Source organism: Lytechinus variegatus, chromosome 17, assembly GCF_018143015.1.
Source record: "Lytechinus variegatus isolate NC3 chromosome 17, Lvar_3.0, whole genome shotgun sequence".
Lineage (NCBI taxonomy): Eukaryota > Metazoa > Echinodermata > Echinoidea > Temnopleuroida > Toxopneustidae > Lytechinus > Lytechinus variegatus.
The window spans coordinates 30,948,762-30,968,120 of NC_054756.1; the positions used below are offsets into that span (position 1 = coordinate 30,948,762).

Genomic DNA, 19,359 nt, shown 5'->3' on the forward strand with positions numbered 1-19,359 from the left:
AGTACACCAACCTTATGATGGATGAATACAATAGGCCGAACAATGAAAGGCAAGCGTATCACACCTTTCAAGTGCAAACATTACCAGTGGCAATTTTTTTTTTCAAAGAGACACAGTGAATTATTAACTTCGGTAAATGACAAATTAAATTTTAACTAAATCAATCATTGGAATCAGCTATGAAACAGGACTGACAAAGACAAAGAGTCCCTCAATGTGCATTTCATATTATCAAATTAGAATGGATTGTCAAGTACTAGTTAATGTTACCCTTTTTAATATGTACAATGGCGTGATTTGATGAAACTTGTTAGATCATGGAGATTTCCCAGGTCAGCCTGTAGATGAGCAAATGGGGTCGATATGTTAGATAAAGCAGAACATTCTGCAGTGTGCCTGCCAACTTCGAATAGGCTGAAATACGTCATTATAGATTGTTTATTCAAAACCGCTGAAGAAGTCAGAATATGAAATGGACTTACTGATTCCGCACATTGAATTGTGAATAGTAGGGGAAGGTGGGGTAAGTTGTGACACTTTTTGCATTTTGCATGTTAGAATTGATATGACTAGTACTCTTGTGGAAAAAAGTACCTTGCCTTTAAATTTGATTCTTGGGAAATGTTTTTCACCTACATATATAACTTTCTACTCCCACACTGAAAATCATCGTGACATTTGAAAAAACCGATGTCAAATGGCTCAACTTGCCCCATATATGGGGTAAGTTGAGCCACAAAAACTAAGTACAAAATGTATGGGGGAAGAACCAGCATGTCAATTTTTTGTTTAAAGTTTTTTCACTTGCTAATTCTCTATAATACTAACATCCTTTAAAAGGAAAAAAGCAGTCATGTAAATTTGCTCCTTTCAGCCTGCATTTCAATCGATTTTTATTGTTTGTTTGTTTTTTAAGATACATTACCATAAAAATTACCATGGCTCAACTTGCCTCATGCTGTTTGGCTCAACTTACCCCAGTCCGAACTTAGTGCGATAATTTTGTATCCACACATTTATTATGCATCCATCATATAAAAGACTATGACAAGAATGAAGATCCATACTTGGACTAACAATGTTGTTATCATGTCTTTACTATATTTAAAGACGTGTGTATGTGAATAAAGCACTTATCTATTTCACACTCTTTTTTACTTTTTGGCTGAAATTCATACTTTTCCCTCTGAAAAACTACTTTTTGTTTCAAAGTGGAAAACAATGTGGTGGGGTTAAGGGCCTTGCTATGGGTCATCAATACATGCCACCACTACAATGTCTGACTCATTCATTATTGGCCTGGGGCTGGCGGCTCAACTTGCCCCTATGCTCAACTTACCCCGCCTTCCCCTACTTATTTTTACAATTAATTTAGCCGTCGACCTGTATCAAATTCTGGGACGAGCTGATCATGTTCTATTCAGGGATTGACAACCTACATGACCTAGCACGAATTGTCTCCGTGATCTAGCACCCCGTCTAGCACGTACACACAAACACTCAATGGGATCAATTACCCTCCAGTTTGGGTACAAAGGCCTACTTAAGTTAAATATTACAATGTTAGTAGCGTTACCCTCAGATCTATCAACTTATTCGTCTTTAATACGTCGTCATAACTTCATTAAATGATCATTAACCAAGGTAGAAGGATTGAAGACAACATGATGCAATCATTGTCAACGTTTAGACGAGGTACGTGTATAGTTGTATTATTGCAAGGGACGTGAGTACTAACATGACTCACACGAGGGTGGTGTGTACATGTGATGGGTGCTGCGGAACGAGATCGAGTATTTCAAAATAAATATCGGATTCAGATCCGGACTTCCGATTACTTGATCTTATTGACCGGCCTCACTTTGGTGTTTAGTACTCGGCAGTATTAGTAATTAATTCACATGCTCGTAGTGTACTTCGGGCTGGCGTTTATAATTTTCGTTAGTCGGTATTTAACAACACTCTTTCATAGTGCGTGTCGATTCAGGGGGGGGGGGGCGGGGAATGTCCCCCAATACTTCAGGGGACTCGATCGCGGGGTCATCGGATTTTGGCATATGCCCGCACACAATGCATTCACTCTCCTCACACACTGAGGAGCATTATAAGATGAGTTTGAAAATTGCAAGGCTTACTGCACATGCTGCATATATAGGCTTTCGCATGATCCCGCCGGCGCGGCCAATCCGAATTGTGGATGAAAGCATTTTCCTTTTTTAAGAAAGCAGGATCCGCTGATCAGATGAATCGGTTTATTACAAAATTCAGCTTGGGTTTTGCGTTCGCATTATTAATTTAGGCCTGAGTTACCCGTATATTGTTTGTAAAGAAATGAAGAAAGAACAACAACTCAGATATACAAAGTTTAGCGTTTCATAAATACTATCCCATCAATTTAGCGGCCGATCAGGGAAAATGTACTTAAAAATATTTCCCTCTCCCTTGACCCCCACACTCTAGCCTATCTGATATGCGCGGGCTATAGTGGGCAAGTTACTGGCGCCCGTCAGTAGTTTGCCCACTAGCCCGACGCATATCGGATAGACTACCACCCCCCCCCCCGGAATAGGTTTCATTGTCACGATTACAAAATGTATTGTCAATATATCCAAAAGAATCTGTCTCGCGATTCGCACTTGTATTATTCTTTTATTAAAATATGATCTCCATATAGTTCTGCAAAATGTCCTTAAAAATGTCATTTTAGGTAGATATATAAAAATATTTAGCTAGAGCATCGTGTTCGCATTTACCACTTTCAGATTCCTTCCGACGGGCCAGAAAAATGGGGAGACAGTAGGCATGTTCATGTAAACATTTATTTTTAGCCTACATATCAATCTACTGCATGTTATTAGTATCTCTGAAAAGATGCGGAGGGATACATGCAGCTTTTCAAGTTATGGTGATATTTAAAAATCTTAACCTTAGGTTAAGATTTTAATGTTGGCGCGCCGCCTGCTGTGGAGGCGAGATAAAAATCAGCTCTCGCTCTCCATTCGAATAGTAAAGCTTTGTGTCCTTTTCGTAATGTTCCTACATTTTAAACAGTGCTTGCATTTTCCCTCTTGGGTCAGAATGTTAAAATGTTCGATATGTTTCACACTCCCAATATTGAGTTCCACAACTCAATCTTTATCTAAAATCCAGCTTATTGTGGAATATATTTTTTCCCAAATTTACTAGATTCAGGATAGGCTATTTTCCTTGAATGTATATCACAAACGTTTTTCAGTCCTCCAGAAGCACTACCCCTCCCCCAAAAGTTTAGTCTAGAATCGTGCCTGTTTTCTGAATGATTTGAATTAATCTATTTGTTAAAGACAGTTGTGCCGTTACAAAAAAAGGTAGCGAAGTTTAAGGGTCGGTCTTTTTTTTTTCAACTATGGGAGCAAGCATCGATCTTTACTCCAGGCGTCTTTTTGAACGGTTACATGTTAATTTTTTCGCATTTTATTAATGCATGATAATATTATGTTCACACATATCTTTTTGCCGTGACAGATCTTTAACAAAAACAGGCACATGCTATGCAGGCCAATTTATATTGAAGAGGAAGTAGGGACGAAATAAAGACAGGAGGAGGGGTTTGTTTTACGCTGTCCAATGAATATTGCATTAAAATGTCAAATGCTTCCTCGAATTAATTATTCATTTTTTCCTATGACGTAATGTCTTTCCCTCTATGAATATTGTAGACCAATTACGCAATCACCCCCTTCAAACTAACAAAAAATCCCTTACAGAGAACAAAAGTTTTGTCAGTCACCCCTTGGCCGTACGCAGTGGTGTAGGGAGCAGACAGACAGTCCCCCCCCCCCTAAAAAAATAACATATTTACTGAAAATCGTCTGAAATTAATCATAAGTGTGCACGAAATCCTTCAATTTCACTTTAGAAAATGCGAAAGTACCGCAAAGGCAGAGTTGACACGTCTTGCTCCCCCCCCCCTCCAGAAAAAAATGACTATGGTCATCCCCCAGCCATGAACACCGGCAAAACGACACTCATGTTCATAAGAAATTTGGAGAAGTTCGGCCTATAGTGGATCCTTTGCAAGTTCCGCTTTAGTTTTTGCCCGGAAATTATGAATGGATCATGTCTGGAAATTTGTTTTTTGCTGATCAGTTAAAGGGATGTTAATTCCCAAATATTTTTACTGAATCTTTTCTGACAAGTACCTGATTATTTTATAAAACCTTGAAATCGGGTGTATATCCTAACTTTCGTTCGAAGGAAATAGAATGCTTTCCGTTTTCCCAACATGTACACTAAGCATGTTGTCAATGCAATGTGCCAAATCTGCGCATATATGTATTGTTTTCTCAATTATCTTGAGATTTATATCTGAACACAGGAAGACACTATTTTCAGCATATGAAATTAAATTAGATCCGTTAATAAAAGTACACATATCATTGATGTAAGACATAATAAGAATGGGGCCTAAAATGCTTCCTTTATAGTAGGCAGTTAATTAGAGAGAACTGTCTGCATGGTAACAACTCGATACATGTAGAGTTTAATCCCATCACTTTTAACTTCTTTAATAGTATGTAAGTAAATGATACCTGTGCTGATGAGTTGGTATGATGAACCATAGGTCATGCAATAACACTTTTGCACATGCTCGCATATGACGTCACCAAATTTTGATAACGTTTAAATCTTTGGTGAATTTTCTTCAAACAATAATTTAATCATTATTTCTGCTAATTTTACAATTATTGTCAGTGTGAACTAGCTTTCAAACGTTTCGATCCTCCTGGAGTAGGGACGTCGTAGTCTAATGGTTGCGACTCTCGTCATTCAATCAGGTAGAAGTGGTTTCGAATCCCGGCCTTTGAGGTGTTTTCCTTTCCTGCATTCAACCAGATTAGGCAAACGGGTACCTGGTAGGAATTTATCCCTTGAAACGCATGAGCGCGTAACAACTGCTCTGCTAGAGTCAGGGTAATTATGCTGTATTACTATAGAGTTGATAAAGTATTAGGCACTGTCTAGGCAAGTATAATTATCATTGTAGTCATGAAGGAAGTATTATCTGTACCGCTTTGGTGTCGATCAAAGAGCTTATTAAATATTGCCATTTACTTCAGTTTCGTATCTAAATATTAATTTCTGGAATACTGCTTTAATAATACAGAATATATATATATTTCTACATCCAGGTATGATCAGATTGTGGCAGTTGCGCTTCATTTCTGTTGCATCACACCATCAGCAATTAAATTCACGAAGCATCAACACCAAGACAGGAGGATATGATGAAGAATTCTCTCATATCATCGTTGGAGCAGGGTCCGCAGGATGTGTTCTGGCAAACCGTCTATCTGCCCGACCTAGCAACAATGTTTTACTTCTGGAAGCAGGACCTGATGACAGCTCGTGGAAGATTCAGATGCCGTCAGCCCTAATGTACCCCCTTGGTACTAAAACCTACAATTGGTATTACCACACCGTTCCTCAACGGCATCTCAATAACAGGGAGATGTACTGGCCAAGAGGTAAGGTCCTTGGCGGTTGTTCATCTATCAATGGAATGGTATACGTAACAGGGCATGCTGATGATTACGATAGATGGGAAAGAGAGGGTGCTATTGGATGGTCTCACTCAGATTGTCTACCGTACTTTAAACGTGCAGAGTGTCATGAACTTGGTGGAGACGACTACCGAGGGGGCGGTGGACCTCTTCATATCTCCAAAGCAAAATCTCAAAACCCACTTTTCAAGGCATTCATCGATGCAGGAAAAGAGTGCGGATACCCAAATACATCTGACATGAATGGATATCAGCAGGAGGGCTTTGGATATATGGATAGAACAATTCACAAGGGTATACGCTGGAATACATCTAATGCATATCTCCGGTCGGGGGATGTCCGAAAAAGAAACAACCTATCGATTCGTTCACGATCACAATGCGATAGGGTTTTGTTTGAGGGAACCAAAGCAATCGGTATCGAGTACATGTGCAACAAAGAAAAGAAAGTTTCCAGAGCGTCCCAAGAAGTAATTCTGTGTGGTGGAGCAGTGAATTCACCGCAGCTGTTAATGCTTTCAGGTGTAGGTAATGCAGACGAGTTAAAAGAGCTAGGTATTCCAGTAGTTGTTCACCTTCCCGGTGTTGGTCGGAACCTTCAAGATCACTTGCAACTCTATGTCCAATATACTTGTAAAAAGCCTGTTACGCTTTACAAAGCACAGTGGAAATATCCATTTAACATGGTCGCTATAGGTCTTGAGTGGTTCATGTTCAATACTGGTCTTGCAGCCACCAATCATGTGGATGCTGGAGCTTTCATTAGGAGTCGTGTTGGAGTAAAACATCCTGATATCCACATGCATTTCGTGCCGTCGATGACTCATAAGCATGGACAAATACCAGGTCACTGCCATGGTTTCCAAGTTCACGTCAATACACTAAGACCAACCAGTCGAGGATCTATCAAACTTAAGTCACGTGATCCCATGGAGCATCCCCTTATTGATCCCAATTACCTTGACACGGAGAGTGATCGTAGGGATCAGAGGGAAAGCATCAAGCTCGTTCGAGAAATAATTGGACAGAGGCCACTCGATGAGTTTAGAGGAGATGAAGTCACACCTGGATCATCCACCCAAACTGATTCTGACATTGATGCTGTCCTTCGAGAGAAAGCTGAAACAATCTATCATCCAACCTCCACCTGCAAGATGGGTTCTGAAGATGATCCAATGGCTGTTGTAGACAGCAATACCCGTGTCCTTGGCTTGGAGAATCTTAGAGTTGTTGATGCATCCATCATGCCAAGCATCACCAGTGCGAATACTAATGGCCCCACCATTATGATTGCCGAAAAAGCAGCTGACATCATCCTTGGTAACAAACCTCTTGAAAGAATCAATCTACCAGTATGGAGACCTGCATCTCTAGAAACCCAGAGAGATGGACAACCTCTAGTCATAGCCTGATCACAACCATGAATAATTATGCTTTTCTTGGAAATGTGTATTTTTCAAAGCTTTATTAGAATTCAAAGGAATATTAATCACCAGCAATATTTCGCATTTTCGTCTACGTTCCATCGAAACTCAAGACAACATTGTGATCAAAGTGATGGAATTAATAAAAGCCAAATAAAACTTATTTGGTAAGATGACTTAGTACATTCTTAGTTAGTGGGCATATGGTAGTAATAACAATGATGATAATGGTAGAAATAATAGCATCTCTTATCCAGGGCAGCCACTTTGCATAGCATGATATATCATAAATAGGCACACCCTTCTCAATTCTTAAATACCGATTACCTGGCTAGAAGGCAGAGGGTCGCATTTCTATAAAGTCATATTTTCGTCATGGGTAGGTAGGGGGATTAAACTCACGTTCTCTCCTCCACGAGGGTAACAATTGGGCGATGTTTTACAACATACCTTGATCAAATGATAAATGCTAAGTAGAAACCATGAGTACGAGTTCAACGAAAAGGAATTATTGAGAAAAATAGGAAATGAGGACAAGGAGAAAGGAAAAGAGTGAAATAGATTAATAATTTAAATACTTTGTCAAAATTCATCAAAACTTAAATTTTCATTTTCTATGCTAACTTGTGACTTTTTTCAATTTCTTTCCCCCTCCCCCCACAGTTGGGCGTTTTATTCAATAAGGCTTCAGTTTACATTTGCTTTCATACTCAATGTACAAAAATAATCAGCTAGTGAGTGTTTAACAGTAATACAAGAAAAAATGATAATATAAATCTTGTTATGAATGAGTCATTTTCAGCTCATACAATAACAAACAAAAACATAATTACATAATGCAAAACCGTATTGAACAAACCGATTACAAATCTTTTCGAAATTAGTCGAAAATCTTAATGAAATCTGACCAACATTTTTCGAAAAAAACTCGCTTCATATTTTCACATGACATAGCTTTTACGTACCAAAAATAATTTTTAATCTCGTCGAGGATTTCTTTGTGGCATAAGGCGAATTCCAGCCCAGTTAATTTTATATATCATCCATTTCGCCCAAATGGTAAGTGTATTTAAGGCTCTATTATAATCAATGGGAGTAATTCCAAAAAGAACATTTTCTATACGTGAAGCTAATTTTAATACTAATTTGCATCTCTCAAACAATCTCTTGTCAAAAGGCATTCAAAGAACAGATGTTCAATAATTTCGTCATGGAAGGAACAAAATGTACGCGCATTACCTGAATTTTGCACAAGTACAATTTTTTTGGAATAATACAATTAACTAAGACCACCTGATCGTAACATCTTGCATCAATTGAAACGGTATGGATTTAAACAACGCCTTTTCTCTCGTGAAACTTGTTTTCGGATTTTCTCTTTCCATCTTTCTTTTAATTAACAGTTAATTCGATATCTTTTTTTCACCATTGGCATGCAAAACTTTTACACCCTTTACTTTGTTTCATTAAAATACTAATGACATGTGATGGTCTGGTTGAGTGGTTAACTATCTATTTGCCATGTATCCACGTTTCGCAATCTCTTTACCATGTTCACCATTCCTCTCGTGTTTTATTATATCTTTAGCATGCATGCTTACCATTCAACTAGTGTTTTACTATTTCGTTGCCATGATTATCTCTCGTTTTACTATCCCTTTATCATGTTTACCATTCAACTCGAATTTAGGTTCTTTCTGTAAACTAATACACATTTAAAACAAAGAGAAATGGGAGAAATGCCTTTCCAAAGTGCCACTGCCAATCCCCTCAAGGCCACTGCACACTTTACGACTGTTCGCGATCCGATTTTGGAACAAATCGCATTTTGCTCATTTTCTGAAAATGTGAATGGAACATACCATTTTATTTGAGGTTAAATTTAATTGAAAGAATACTAATATAACAGTTTTTAAAGACAGCAAACCTTTATTTTGGAGTAAAGGCCAAATTAGTTAAAAATCGTAGCCAATATACGACTGTATGACGTCATTACGACTAGATACATATAGCATAGTCACATATTTGAACATACGTTAGGTATTCGTACGATGATTTAGAACATTACACTCCGTGTCTCAATATTAGCATCAGATACTCCGTGTCTCAATATTAGCATCAAAGTCTACTACATTTTATTCTGAAATCGGGTCGCAGACCAATCGTGGGGTACATTATGTGGTCGCCTTTAGAAAGACCCTCCTCCTCCGATAGTATTATCAATATGTTTTGATTATTATTTTGCTTATCGATATGTATATATGGCTTGGATGATATCAAATGTTATCTGATAATGCAAAGTGCAGTATAATGCAATTCAAATAAATCAGATCTGTCTGTATGCCTTGAGCTCAGACATGTCAAATCAATTTAATTTGATAAATCAGTACTTGAAGTGAATCAATCTATAAAGTTGTAGTTACATATTACAGAGAGAGAGAGGTAGAGAGAATTGAGAGTTCAATAACATTTGCTCGGACGACAACTGCTCCGATGGAATATCTGCATATTACGTCAAATATAAAACCTTACTTCCATAGGCGGCGGAAGCGGGGGGACGTGTCCCCCCTAAATTTGAGTAAATTTGTTGTTGATAACCTTTTTTTTTTTTTTTTTTTTTTTTTTTGCTTGTCAATTCATTTTCCTACGTCCCTAAAAATTTTTGGTTGAGAACTTTTGGTTTTTTTTTGCTTGTCAAAATTTTTTTTGTTGTCCCCTCCTAAATTTTTTTGCTTCCGAAGCCAATGCTTACTTCCCAAACTGAATAAACCCCAACCCTTATCTTTACATTATTCTTAACCAAAAACTCTATTACAATCCTAACTCTAGCCCTATGATATATAAAGCATTATATAAGCAACTGTCGCAGGGGCAAATGTCGAATTGAGAGCCAGACAGAATGATTGATAAGGGGATGTGAGTGCGTGCGTTTTGAGCGCGTGTCTGGGGCGTGGATGGACTATTTTGGCTAATATACACTAAGAAATAAAGGTTCAAAATTGAATCCCGAAAGGTCGATGCAAAATCAGCACCCTATGGGTTCAAAAATTGAACCCCTGATTTGGGATTCAAAAATTGAACCCTGCGGTTGGGGTTCATTTTTGCACCCTGCGGGTTCAAAACTGCACCCCTAATTTTTAAATTGAACCCCTACGGGTGATTGAAGATGGGAATAAGTTGTAATCTTTTTAATTTAAAGGGGCTGGTCAGGAAAGTAAGCATATTCATCTTGTTTTTAGTTCTGAGGCTAACCTGAATATGAAGCTGAAATAAGACCCATATCATACACACTAAGGAATAGGGGTGCAAGAAAGGTTCAGGTTTGTGGGAAAAGGTGCAACGGGTGGCTGGGGTGCAAGTTTTAACCTCGCGTATAGTCAAGGTTCCAGTATAACGTTAAACATGTACTCCATCCTTATCAAAATGCTCTCAAAATTGAACCTGCTCGGCAATGATTTTTTTCGTGTTTGCGTGTAAGAGTGTACGTCTTGTATACGTGTTATGACAATAAAACTACTTTTTCACTTGTGGAATTGCTCCTACATGTAAATAATGTCGTAAAGAGTTTGAGGGTCAGGGAACAATCTACGTATATAAATTGTACGTGAGAAGGGGTTCGGTGAATTAACAAATTGCATAATTCGAATTTTATAAACATGTTGCGTGCGCTTGTCATGACTTTTTGGGAAAAGTAATTGTAAGAAAAGTGGTGTAAGTATGTTTAAAAATCCTATTTTGGGAATCAGGTCATTTGGCAAAGAGTTAAAGGTCATTCTAGTAACTGTTCCAATAAGCTTTTTGTAAATCCTAATATACGGGGAACCAAACGTTGCAATTATACAGTGCGTATAAAAAAAACGGGAAAGTTTTGAAAAGTCTATAATTTTTTTCTTCAAAATATTGTATCTATATTTTGATGTTAATAGATGCTCTTAGATCTTATCTTTCAAAAGCCATTAAAAAATATTAATTTTGTTCATGCTTGAGCGAACACGGGACGTTTTTGTCGGGGTTTCAAAAAGAGGCTTGCGCCAAAACGGCAGAAATTAGAAATTTGATGATTAGTCTTTTGGCTTATCAGCAGACTTTCTCTTAATCTTTTCATTATCTTTCGAATTATGCTGTCAAATTTCTTTTACAATTTTATTTATTTACCTGAATTATTTTGTTTTTCATTTAAAATTCTATTACCTTTGAATTTTCCTTCATAAGTAAGATAAGACTTTTTGTCAACCCAAGTAAGAAGATTTGCATTATTAATTGGGAGGATTTGTAATCATTCAAATCATTTTATTATGTGAAACAAAATATGTTATAATGATAATATATACTGATTTATATAGCGCAGAATCTATGTGCATATATTGTACTGCGCTGCAATTTACAGCTGGTGAAATGCTTGAAAATGAAATTAGAAAAGGGGGTTAAGAAATGTACGAGAATTATTTGAATAGATAGGTTTTTAATTTAAGTTTGAACGTTTCTACTGATGGACAGGATCTCACTACATATACGGCAAACCATTCCATAACTTTGGGGCTGCACAGGCAAAAGCACGATCTCCCAAAGTTATTTTTGTATTACGAGTGGGGATATGAAGAAGCAAATTATCATGTGAACTACACAGGTTGTGAGAGTGTCTGTGAACTTTTCTTTGTAAAAGCTCAAATATATAAATGGGGGCTTGGCCACTTAGTGCCGTGTATACAATTAACAAAATCTTGAAAGATATTTGTTGGGGAACTGGAAGCCAGTGTAGATCTTTTAAGACAGTGGTGATCCTTGAAAATCTAGATTGACTACCCTGACAAATCAGCCGTGCACATGCGTTCTGTACTCGCTGAAGACGCCCAATTTGAGAAGAGGGGAGCCCATATAGCATACTGTTAAAGTAATCTACCTTACTAATAATGCATGCATGGACAATTGTTTTCATGCTTTCATTGTCAAAGTATTTTCGTATTCGTTATGGTATCTATAAAAGACATTACTTCTATTTTCAAGGTGTTATTGAATCCTTCACCAAGTTTAATTGTATGCTTGACAGGACGAATAGGAATGGATTCATGTCTTTCAATGGCAATGGTGTAATGAGTTAATTTTGAAGGAGCAAGATATGGCAGATCGGGTAAAATGTATTAAAAAGCTGTGAAGCGAGCAAGCAAAAATTTCCACTTTTTTATTAAAATATCCAATTTTTTTATTTTGACATAATATTCAGATAATGATATCATATTTCGTTTTCTGTTATTTTTCTCTCAACTTTTTTTTCTTGGTCATGACTTTTTTTTATTTGGTGGGGGGAGGGTGGAAGCAACCCGAGCCCCCACCCATCAGTATGCCACTGTTCAAAGCCACCATAACCTTATAGCACACAATGAAAGGATTTGAAAAAAACACGCTCTTCCATACTTCAGTTAAAAAAAAATTCTTACCTAAAGAAGGAATATTCAAAGCTAAAAGAGAACATATTAAAAACGAACAACAAGAAATATATTCAAGCATATAAGTAGATTTGGAAGTGAATTTTGACCGCACAATTCGAAAATTATGGCAAAGATAATGAAAAGGTTAAGAGGAGTTCTGCTGATTAGCAAGAAGTCCGACCATCGTATTTACAATTTTATGCCATTTGGGCGCAAGCCTCCTTTTTAACCCCATGCAAAAACATTCCGTGTTCGTTCAAGCATGAACGAAATTAAATTATTTTAATGGCATTTGAAGGATAAGAGCACCTATTGACACCAAAATATAGATATCATAATTTAAAACAAAAAATATGGACTTTTCAAACCTGTCCCGCTTTATGTTATATACTACTCCTTGTATACAGATCACTCTATAAACAAGCCCCAAAATACCTGTCTGATTGTTTAGAAATTTATGTCCCAGGTAGAAAACTAGATCCTCTGAAGACCCACTTAAATTAACATATCCAACAAAAAGAAAACAGACTGGAGATAGAACATTCACCATTGCGTCCTCTATGGAATGGAACAAGCTCCCTCTCGCAATAAGACAATTCCCAACAATCAAGTCCTAAGTCCTTTAAGAAGTCCCTTAAAACTCTCTTGTTCTAGGCAATTACCTTCATTATAAAAATATATCATTCTGATTTTTGTTTGTATAAATATGTCAATTGAAATTGTGAGCGCTTTGGGCCATTTGGGAAAAGCGCGTTATAAATATTGAGTATTATTATTATCATTATATGCACTGTAGAGGTGTGTTACCCCGTACACGCGATCCATCATTTTATTTTTCTGTTTGTGCCAATTAATTATTGCGGAATTAAAGGGATGGTCCAGGCTGGAACTATTAAAAAAAGAGTAAAACTCACAAAGGAAAATTCAGAACATTTGATCAAAATCGGATAACAATAACAAATTTATTGAATTTTAAAGATTTGCATTATTCCAGTGGAACAGTTCTAGGCATGTCTTTATGAATATGCATAATGTGGGCTGATGATGTCATGTCCCCACTTGTTCTTCTGTATTTTATTATATAATTAAAAAAAGCTTTTCTCTCAAGAATTAACACAATTGGATCGGCAACTGATTAAGTGCACAAGTTATTTATTGCCGCAACTTATTTCATCATAATGGAGACACATCATTTACACATGTATGATAAAATGAAACAATAATGATTTTATGTAATAACAAAAGAAAAGGAAAAGTGGGGGTGTGACATCATCAGCCATCCTATAATGAATGCTAATGACGATGTGTATATAACCGTTTTCACAAAATATTGTTAAACTTTAAAATTCAATAACTTTGTTATTTTTTCCGATTTTTATTAAATTTTCAGCATTTTGCTCTGTGGATTTTACTCTATTTACTAAGATATAAATACATTATCAGCTCGGACCATCCCTTTAAAGGAAGCGTTAGAAATCACTGACTCCGAGGATTATATGTGCATCGCAGAAGAATTCCGCAACCATCTGAAAATTTGGCCAGATTGATGAAGTGGACGGCCAGGCACGGTGGCATCCTGGAAGGAAAACCGAGGCAAGTTGGATGTGTGTGTGTGTGTGTGTGTATTTTTGAGTTTTGTCAGACGTGTATCAATCAGATATGATTATTTACGTCTGGGACCGACCTTTAACGTCACCATCCGAAAGACGTGACCAGGGATCGAACCTCGAATCTCTCCATCAATTTGTAACTGCCCCACAGCTTGGATTACAGGCGCACGCCACAACGCCCAGTCTTAATAGTAGTCTAGTTCTAGACGATTTTAATAGAATCTATATATTTTCACAATTTCACCGATATACTACTATCATGTGCATACGCCCAGCCGAGTGTGCGCGCAAAACCGAGAACCTGATTTTTCCTCGGAGTAATCAGGTTCTCGGTTTTGCGCGCACACTCGGCTGGGCGTACCCACGGGATAGTACGTATATCGGTGAAAATATATCTTAATAGTTCCAACCTTTAAAGATGCAGACTAGATGTCACACTTGGAGCACCTTTAATAATAATAATAATAATAATATAGGGTATTTATATTGCGCACATATCCACCTTGTTAGGTGCTCAAGGCGCTCCTATATTACCCGGCTAAGCTAGGCGTTCATAGCGCACACAGCTTTTTAAGGAATTACTTCCTACCGGTACCCAATAACCTCACCTGGTTTGAGTGCAGCACATTGTGGACCTTTACCGTGCAACTTTGTATCTTATTGGAAAGGTACATCCTTGTACGTCTCTTGATGGTGCAAATAATACAAGAACCTTTGGGGTGCAATTCTGCACCTTTATATGCGCAAGTTGCACCTATTTCCAAAAAGGTACAGTTTTGTTCGTTTCATTGTATTTATTGTGAACATTAGTTCTATGAAAATAATAATACCCTCTCTGTTAATTCTTTTTTTGTGAGTTTCTCTCATTTACATCTCTTGGACATGTCATTCATCTCTACATTTTGCACCGATTTCTTCACCATTTGATTTTATCCAGGCCTCTGTCGACGGTACATGTTGCGTTATCATGATCTATGGGTACATCAAATCAGTTGATGAGTTACTAAGTTATCCAAATATAAATGTCTATTGTCTGTCTATCTATTTATCTTTCAATCTGATATCTATTGATCTGTTTAAATAATTGTGTGATGTTCATCATCATCTTAATATTTATCATCATCATCATCATATTTTATTATCATCAAAAATTATATATCTATCTTTTTTATCTGTTTAGATATGTCCGTCTGACAGACCATCTTATTCGTCCGCATGACGAATTAAATCTCGTTGAATTTCAGATTAGTTTATTTTTATAAGGTCTAATAGAATTTTATGATTTTTAAAAAACTTTTAGATATGTATATCAATACTTTGGATATTTACTCAAATTTTGTTTGCTTCACATTTTCTTTGCTTGTTCTCATAAGTTTGAAATGATTGATTATGTAAGTTTTGACATTCTGGTGGCCTATGGGCTATGGCCTACTAGTAAGTAGGTCATCACGTTTCTTTTCCATCTTGTCTCATTAAGGCTGGTTGCTATGTTCCGTGATAATATAGGTGCATGTGTTATATATAATATTCTGTAAGTATTTACTTTGTTCTTTGCTAGTATTGTAAAGATTTGCTGTTGATGTTGTTATCGAAATTGAACGAAATAAAGAATCATTCATTCATTCATTACTAGGCCTACAATATGAATAAAAGAAATGCCAATCTTTTAGTGTAAAATGAATATAAATACTTCATCGAGATCGTGCAAAATGAAATGAAGAAGCTGCCATAAATGTTTTGTCTGATTCCGATGAAATTACACCCACTGGTCCTATAGCTGCCACTGTTGTAGGTCAGATTATGTACATGGTAATTTGACCGACTGTCGTCTGCTTTGAGAATCACACCTCAATAACTCCAGACAATAAACCGAACTAAACTGTATAGGGAAAATTAAAATGAAACTTCAGAAAAAACTAAATACTAAAAACTAAATTACGGTACAAGCTAGTTTTTTTTTCTCGGAAAGGTACAACTTTGTACTTATCATGAAGGTGCAAATAAGAACCTTTGTGGTGCAATTCTGCACCTTATATGCGCAAGTTGAACCTTTCCAAAAAGGTACAATGAACAATGTAAGTTTTGTAGTTTCATTATATTTATCGTGAACACTAAATTTATGTTAAGTTTGTTAACTTTTTGTGAGTTTCTCTCATTTACATCTATTCATGCTATTGGACATGTCATTCATCTCTACATTTTACACCGACATCTTCACCATTTGATTTTCCCAGGCCTCTATCGACGATACATTAGTATACATTGCTCAAACTGCTCCGGTATCATGCAGTTGATAAGTTACTAAAATATCCAAATATAAATGTCTCTCTGTCTATCTTTTTATCATTGAATCTGATATGTATTGATCCGTTTGAATAATTATGTGCTGTTCATCATCATCATCATCTTAATATTTGTCATCAATCATTATCTATCTATCTATCTCTCCCCCTCTCTCTTGATTTCTTTGATTTGTTTCACTATTTATGATTTACAACCATATCTGATACATTAACTTTCTTTCATGACACACTCTCTTCATCCATGGTGTGATTTGCAATATGTCTGTCATTCTCCCTTTCTTTCCCTATCTATCTATCTATCTATCTATCTACATCTATCAATCTACCTATCTGTCTAACTATCTGTCTACATGATCTATCTATCTTTCTATCTATCTATCTTTCTTTCTATCTATCTATCTATCTGTCTACATCTATCAATCTACATATCTGTTTAACTATCTGTCTACATGATCTATCTATCTTTCTATCTATCTATCTACCTACCTACCTATCTACCTATCTATCTTTCTATATCAGTTTGATTATGTCCGTTTGACAGACCACCTAATTCGTCCACATGACGAATTTAAATGTCGTTTAATTTCAGATTATTTTATTTGGTCACATAGAATTTGTTAGATTTTTTCAAATTTTATATGTATATTAAAACTAATTTCTCAAATTTGCTGTGCTTCACATTTTTGTTTGCTTGTTGTCATAGGTTTTACGTGATTATGTAAGTTAATAACATTCTGGTGGCCTATGGCCTACAAGCGAAGCTTCTTAGTAGGTCCCCGCGATTCTTTTTCATCTTGTTTCATTATAATGTTAGTTGCAATGTCCCATAATGTAAGTGCATGTATTACATGTATGTATATGATTCTGTAATTATTTACTTTTGTTCTTTGATATTTACTTGTATTGCATTACTGTTGATGTTGTTCTCGTAATTGAATGAGCCTAACCGCAATATGAAGAAAAGATATGCCCATTGCTTCTAGCCTTTTAGTGTAACATCAATATATACATGCTTCATCGAGATCGTGCGAAATGAAATGAAGAAACTGCTATAAATGTTTTGTCTGATTTCGATGAAATAACGCCCAATGGTCCTATAGCTGCCTTTGATACAGATCAGATTCATTGAACATGTACATGGTTATTTGACCGACTGTCGTCTGCTTTGAGAACCACACCTCAATGACTCCAGACAAAGAATCCCATCAGAGTTGTTTGCGTACACCATGGATGACGCAAGTCCATTATTCGGCCCCTTTGAATATATATGAAGAACTTTGCATTAATAAGGCCTACATATTCCAAGTAGCAACACGGTTTCCCCGAACAGAATGATCGCTGTAGATGCTCTGAAAATGAATAGCAATATAAAATTGTCAGACTATGCTGTTGAGCTAACCAGTCGTGCTGTGAATGATCTTGTAAAACGATTGTAAGCTAGAGGCAAGATGATGAACAGAGCTGGAGAGTGATTCGAACTGTCATCCAGACAAACCTCAGTTACCTTGATCGTAATCATTGTAAGTAATGTATCTTGAATTGACATGCATTTAGATCTTATGTGAAGTATATCTTCTTCTTCTTCTTCTTCCAGTCTGGTACAGTCCACCACTGGCGTACTATGTACCTTGTGCTTGTCAAGTGTTGCGTGTACAGTGCAAGTAAAACATTTCTACAATGGACTCTATGTGCAGATATTTCGTATACCATGCACTTTCAAATTAAGGATATCTACAAGTAGGAAGGAACAAGTATGAAAGAATTAATACAAATAAATAATACAATAATAACCACCAAAAATCATAACAAATTCCATTTGCTCATCCTTTCTCTTTATCCTTTTTGCTCATCACTCATCATGCTCATGACAATTGTCTTGTATTATCATTCTGTTAATGCCCACAATATTTATGTAGATTATTATGGTATAACGTTAAGATAGACTTGACCTGAAGTTTGCTGTGACTGGCAGGTGCAATACACCGGGCGTACTCTTTGACGAATAGTGTATTGGTTTTAAAGTGCATAGGTCGTGACTCTCCTGTACACGGGACCAACATTTGCCTCCTTTCCGATGGACAGAGTGTTTTCCAACTGCATTCAAACCTGCACTGAATAAAGTGGTGATTTTTTTTCAGTTTGTTTCACCTAAACGAAGTTCAGCAGAAACCTAGTGATTTACTTTTCCTGTAGGTCCGTTAGTCTGTTGGTCATGTCTGTCAAAAAAAGGTTCAACTTGCAGTGACTTATTCATTTCTTAATCAATTATGTTTACACTTAGTACATATTATCACTGGGTGTGTCCATGAGAATGATGGCCTTAATGGGTCATAGGTCATCTAGGGGGTAAAAAGGTTAAATGATATGAGGTCATAATGTCCATCTTTTTTTATAAGTTCTTGTTCAACTTGCTCTCGATTCTTAATTTCTGCATCAATTTTGCTCACACTTGGCTCAAATGATCCCTGGGTACATGTGTGGTCTGAAATATGATGAGGTCAAAGGTCATCAAGGGGCCAAAAGGTTAACTTTTTATTCAATTTGCTTTTATATTTGTCTATCTCTGCATCAATCATTCTCACATCCTTGTGCATACGATCTTTGTGTAATACTACATTTGTGTCCATGAAGATGATGGTGTTAAAGGCATCGAGGAAACAAGAAGGTCAAATGATATGAGGACATGTCAACTTACTCTCATTTCTTTATTTCTGCATCAATTAGAGTATTGCATCTAAGCATGATGTATGCAATCTCTTTAATTCAGCTGATGCATATAGCGTCCTGTCATTGTTCTATGTAATTTTAATTTACTTTGAACAAGTATTATATTTTCTCTTCGATTTTTGAGACAATAAGAAAATCCTTGCTGTGAATGAGAGGAAAAATTGATCTGCAGAAACAATACAATGAATATTGTTTTTTTTTCTCCAAATCCTGATTGCTAGTATAAAATAGAAAATGAAGAAAACTAAGACCATGAAACACAAGATTCTATTTTCTTTTGATAAACATAAACATGATAATGTATAGCGAGCAGCCGAGGCGTAAGC

The 19,359-nt window shown here is 36.5% G+C and overlaps 2 protein-coding genes across 2 annotated transcripts in view; both read left to right on the plus strand.

The window, feature by feature from the left end:
* The first annotated feature begins 1,431 nt into the window (after positions 1-1,431).
* Positions 1,432-9,026, plus strand: LOC121430912 (choline dehydrogenase, mitochondrial-like). Its single transcript, XM_041628343.1, has 2 exons — positions 1,432-1,695; positions 5,172-9,026. Exons 1-2 carry the CDS (start codon positions 1,629-1,631, stop codon positions 6,953-6,955), a joined length of 1,851 nt encoding a protein of 616 aa, XP_041484277.1. The 5' UTR covers positions 1,432-1,628; the 3' UTR covers positions 6,956-9,026.
* Positions 9,027-17,525: 8,499 nt separating this feature from the next.
* Positions 17,526-19,359, plus strand: part of LOC121430534 — a 48,163-nt gene continuing 46,329 nt past the window's right edge. Inside the window, exon 1 of the mRNA XM_041627829.1 lies at positions 17,526-17,826. The gene's annotated coding sequence lies outside the window, so the exon portion shown is untranslated. The remainder of the gene's footprint in view (positions 17,827-19,359) is intronic.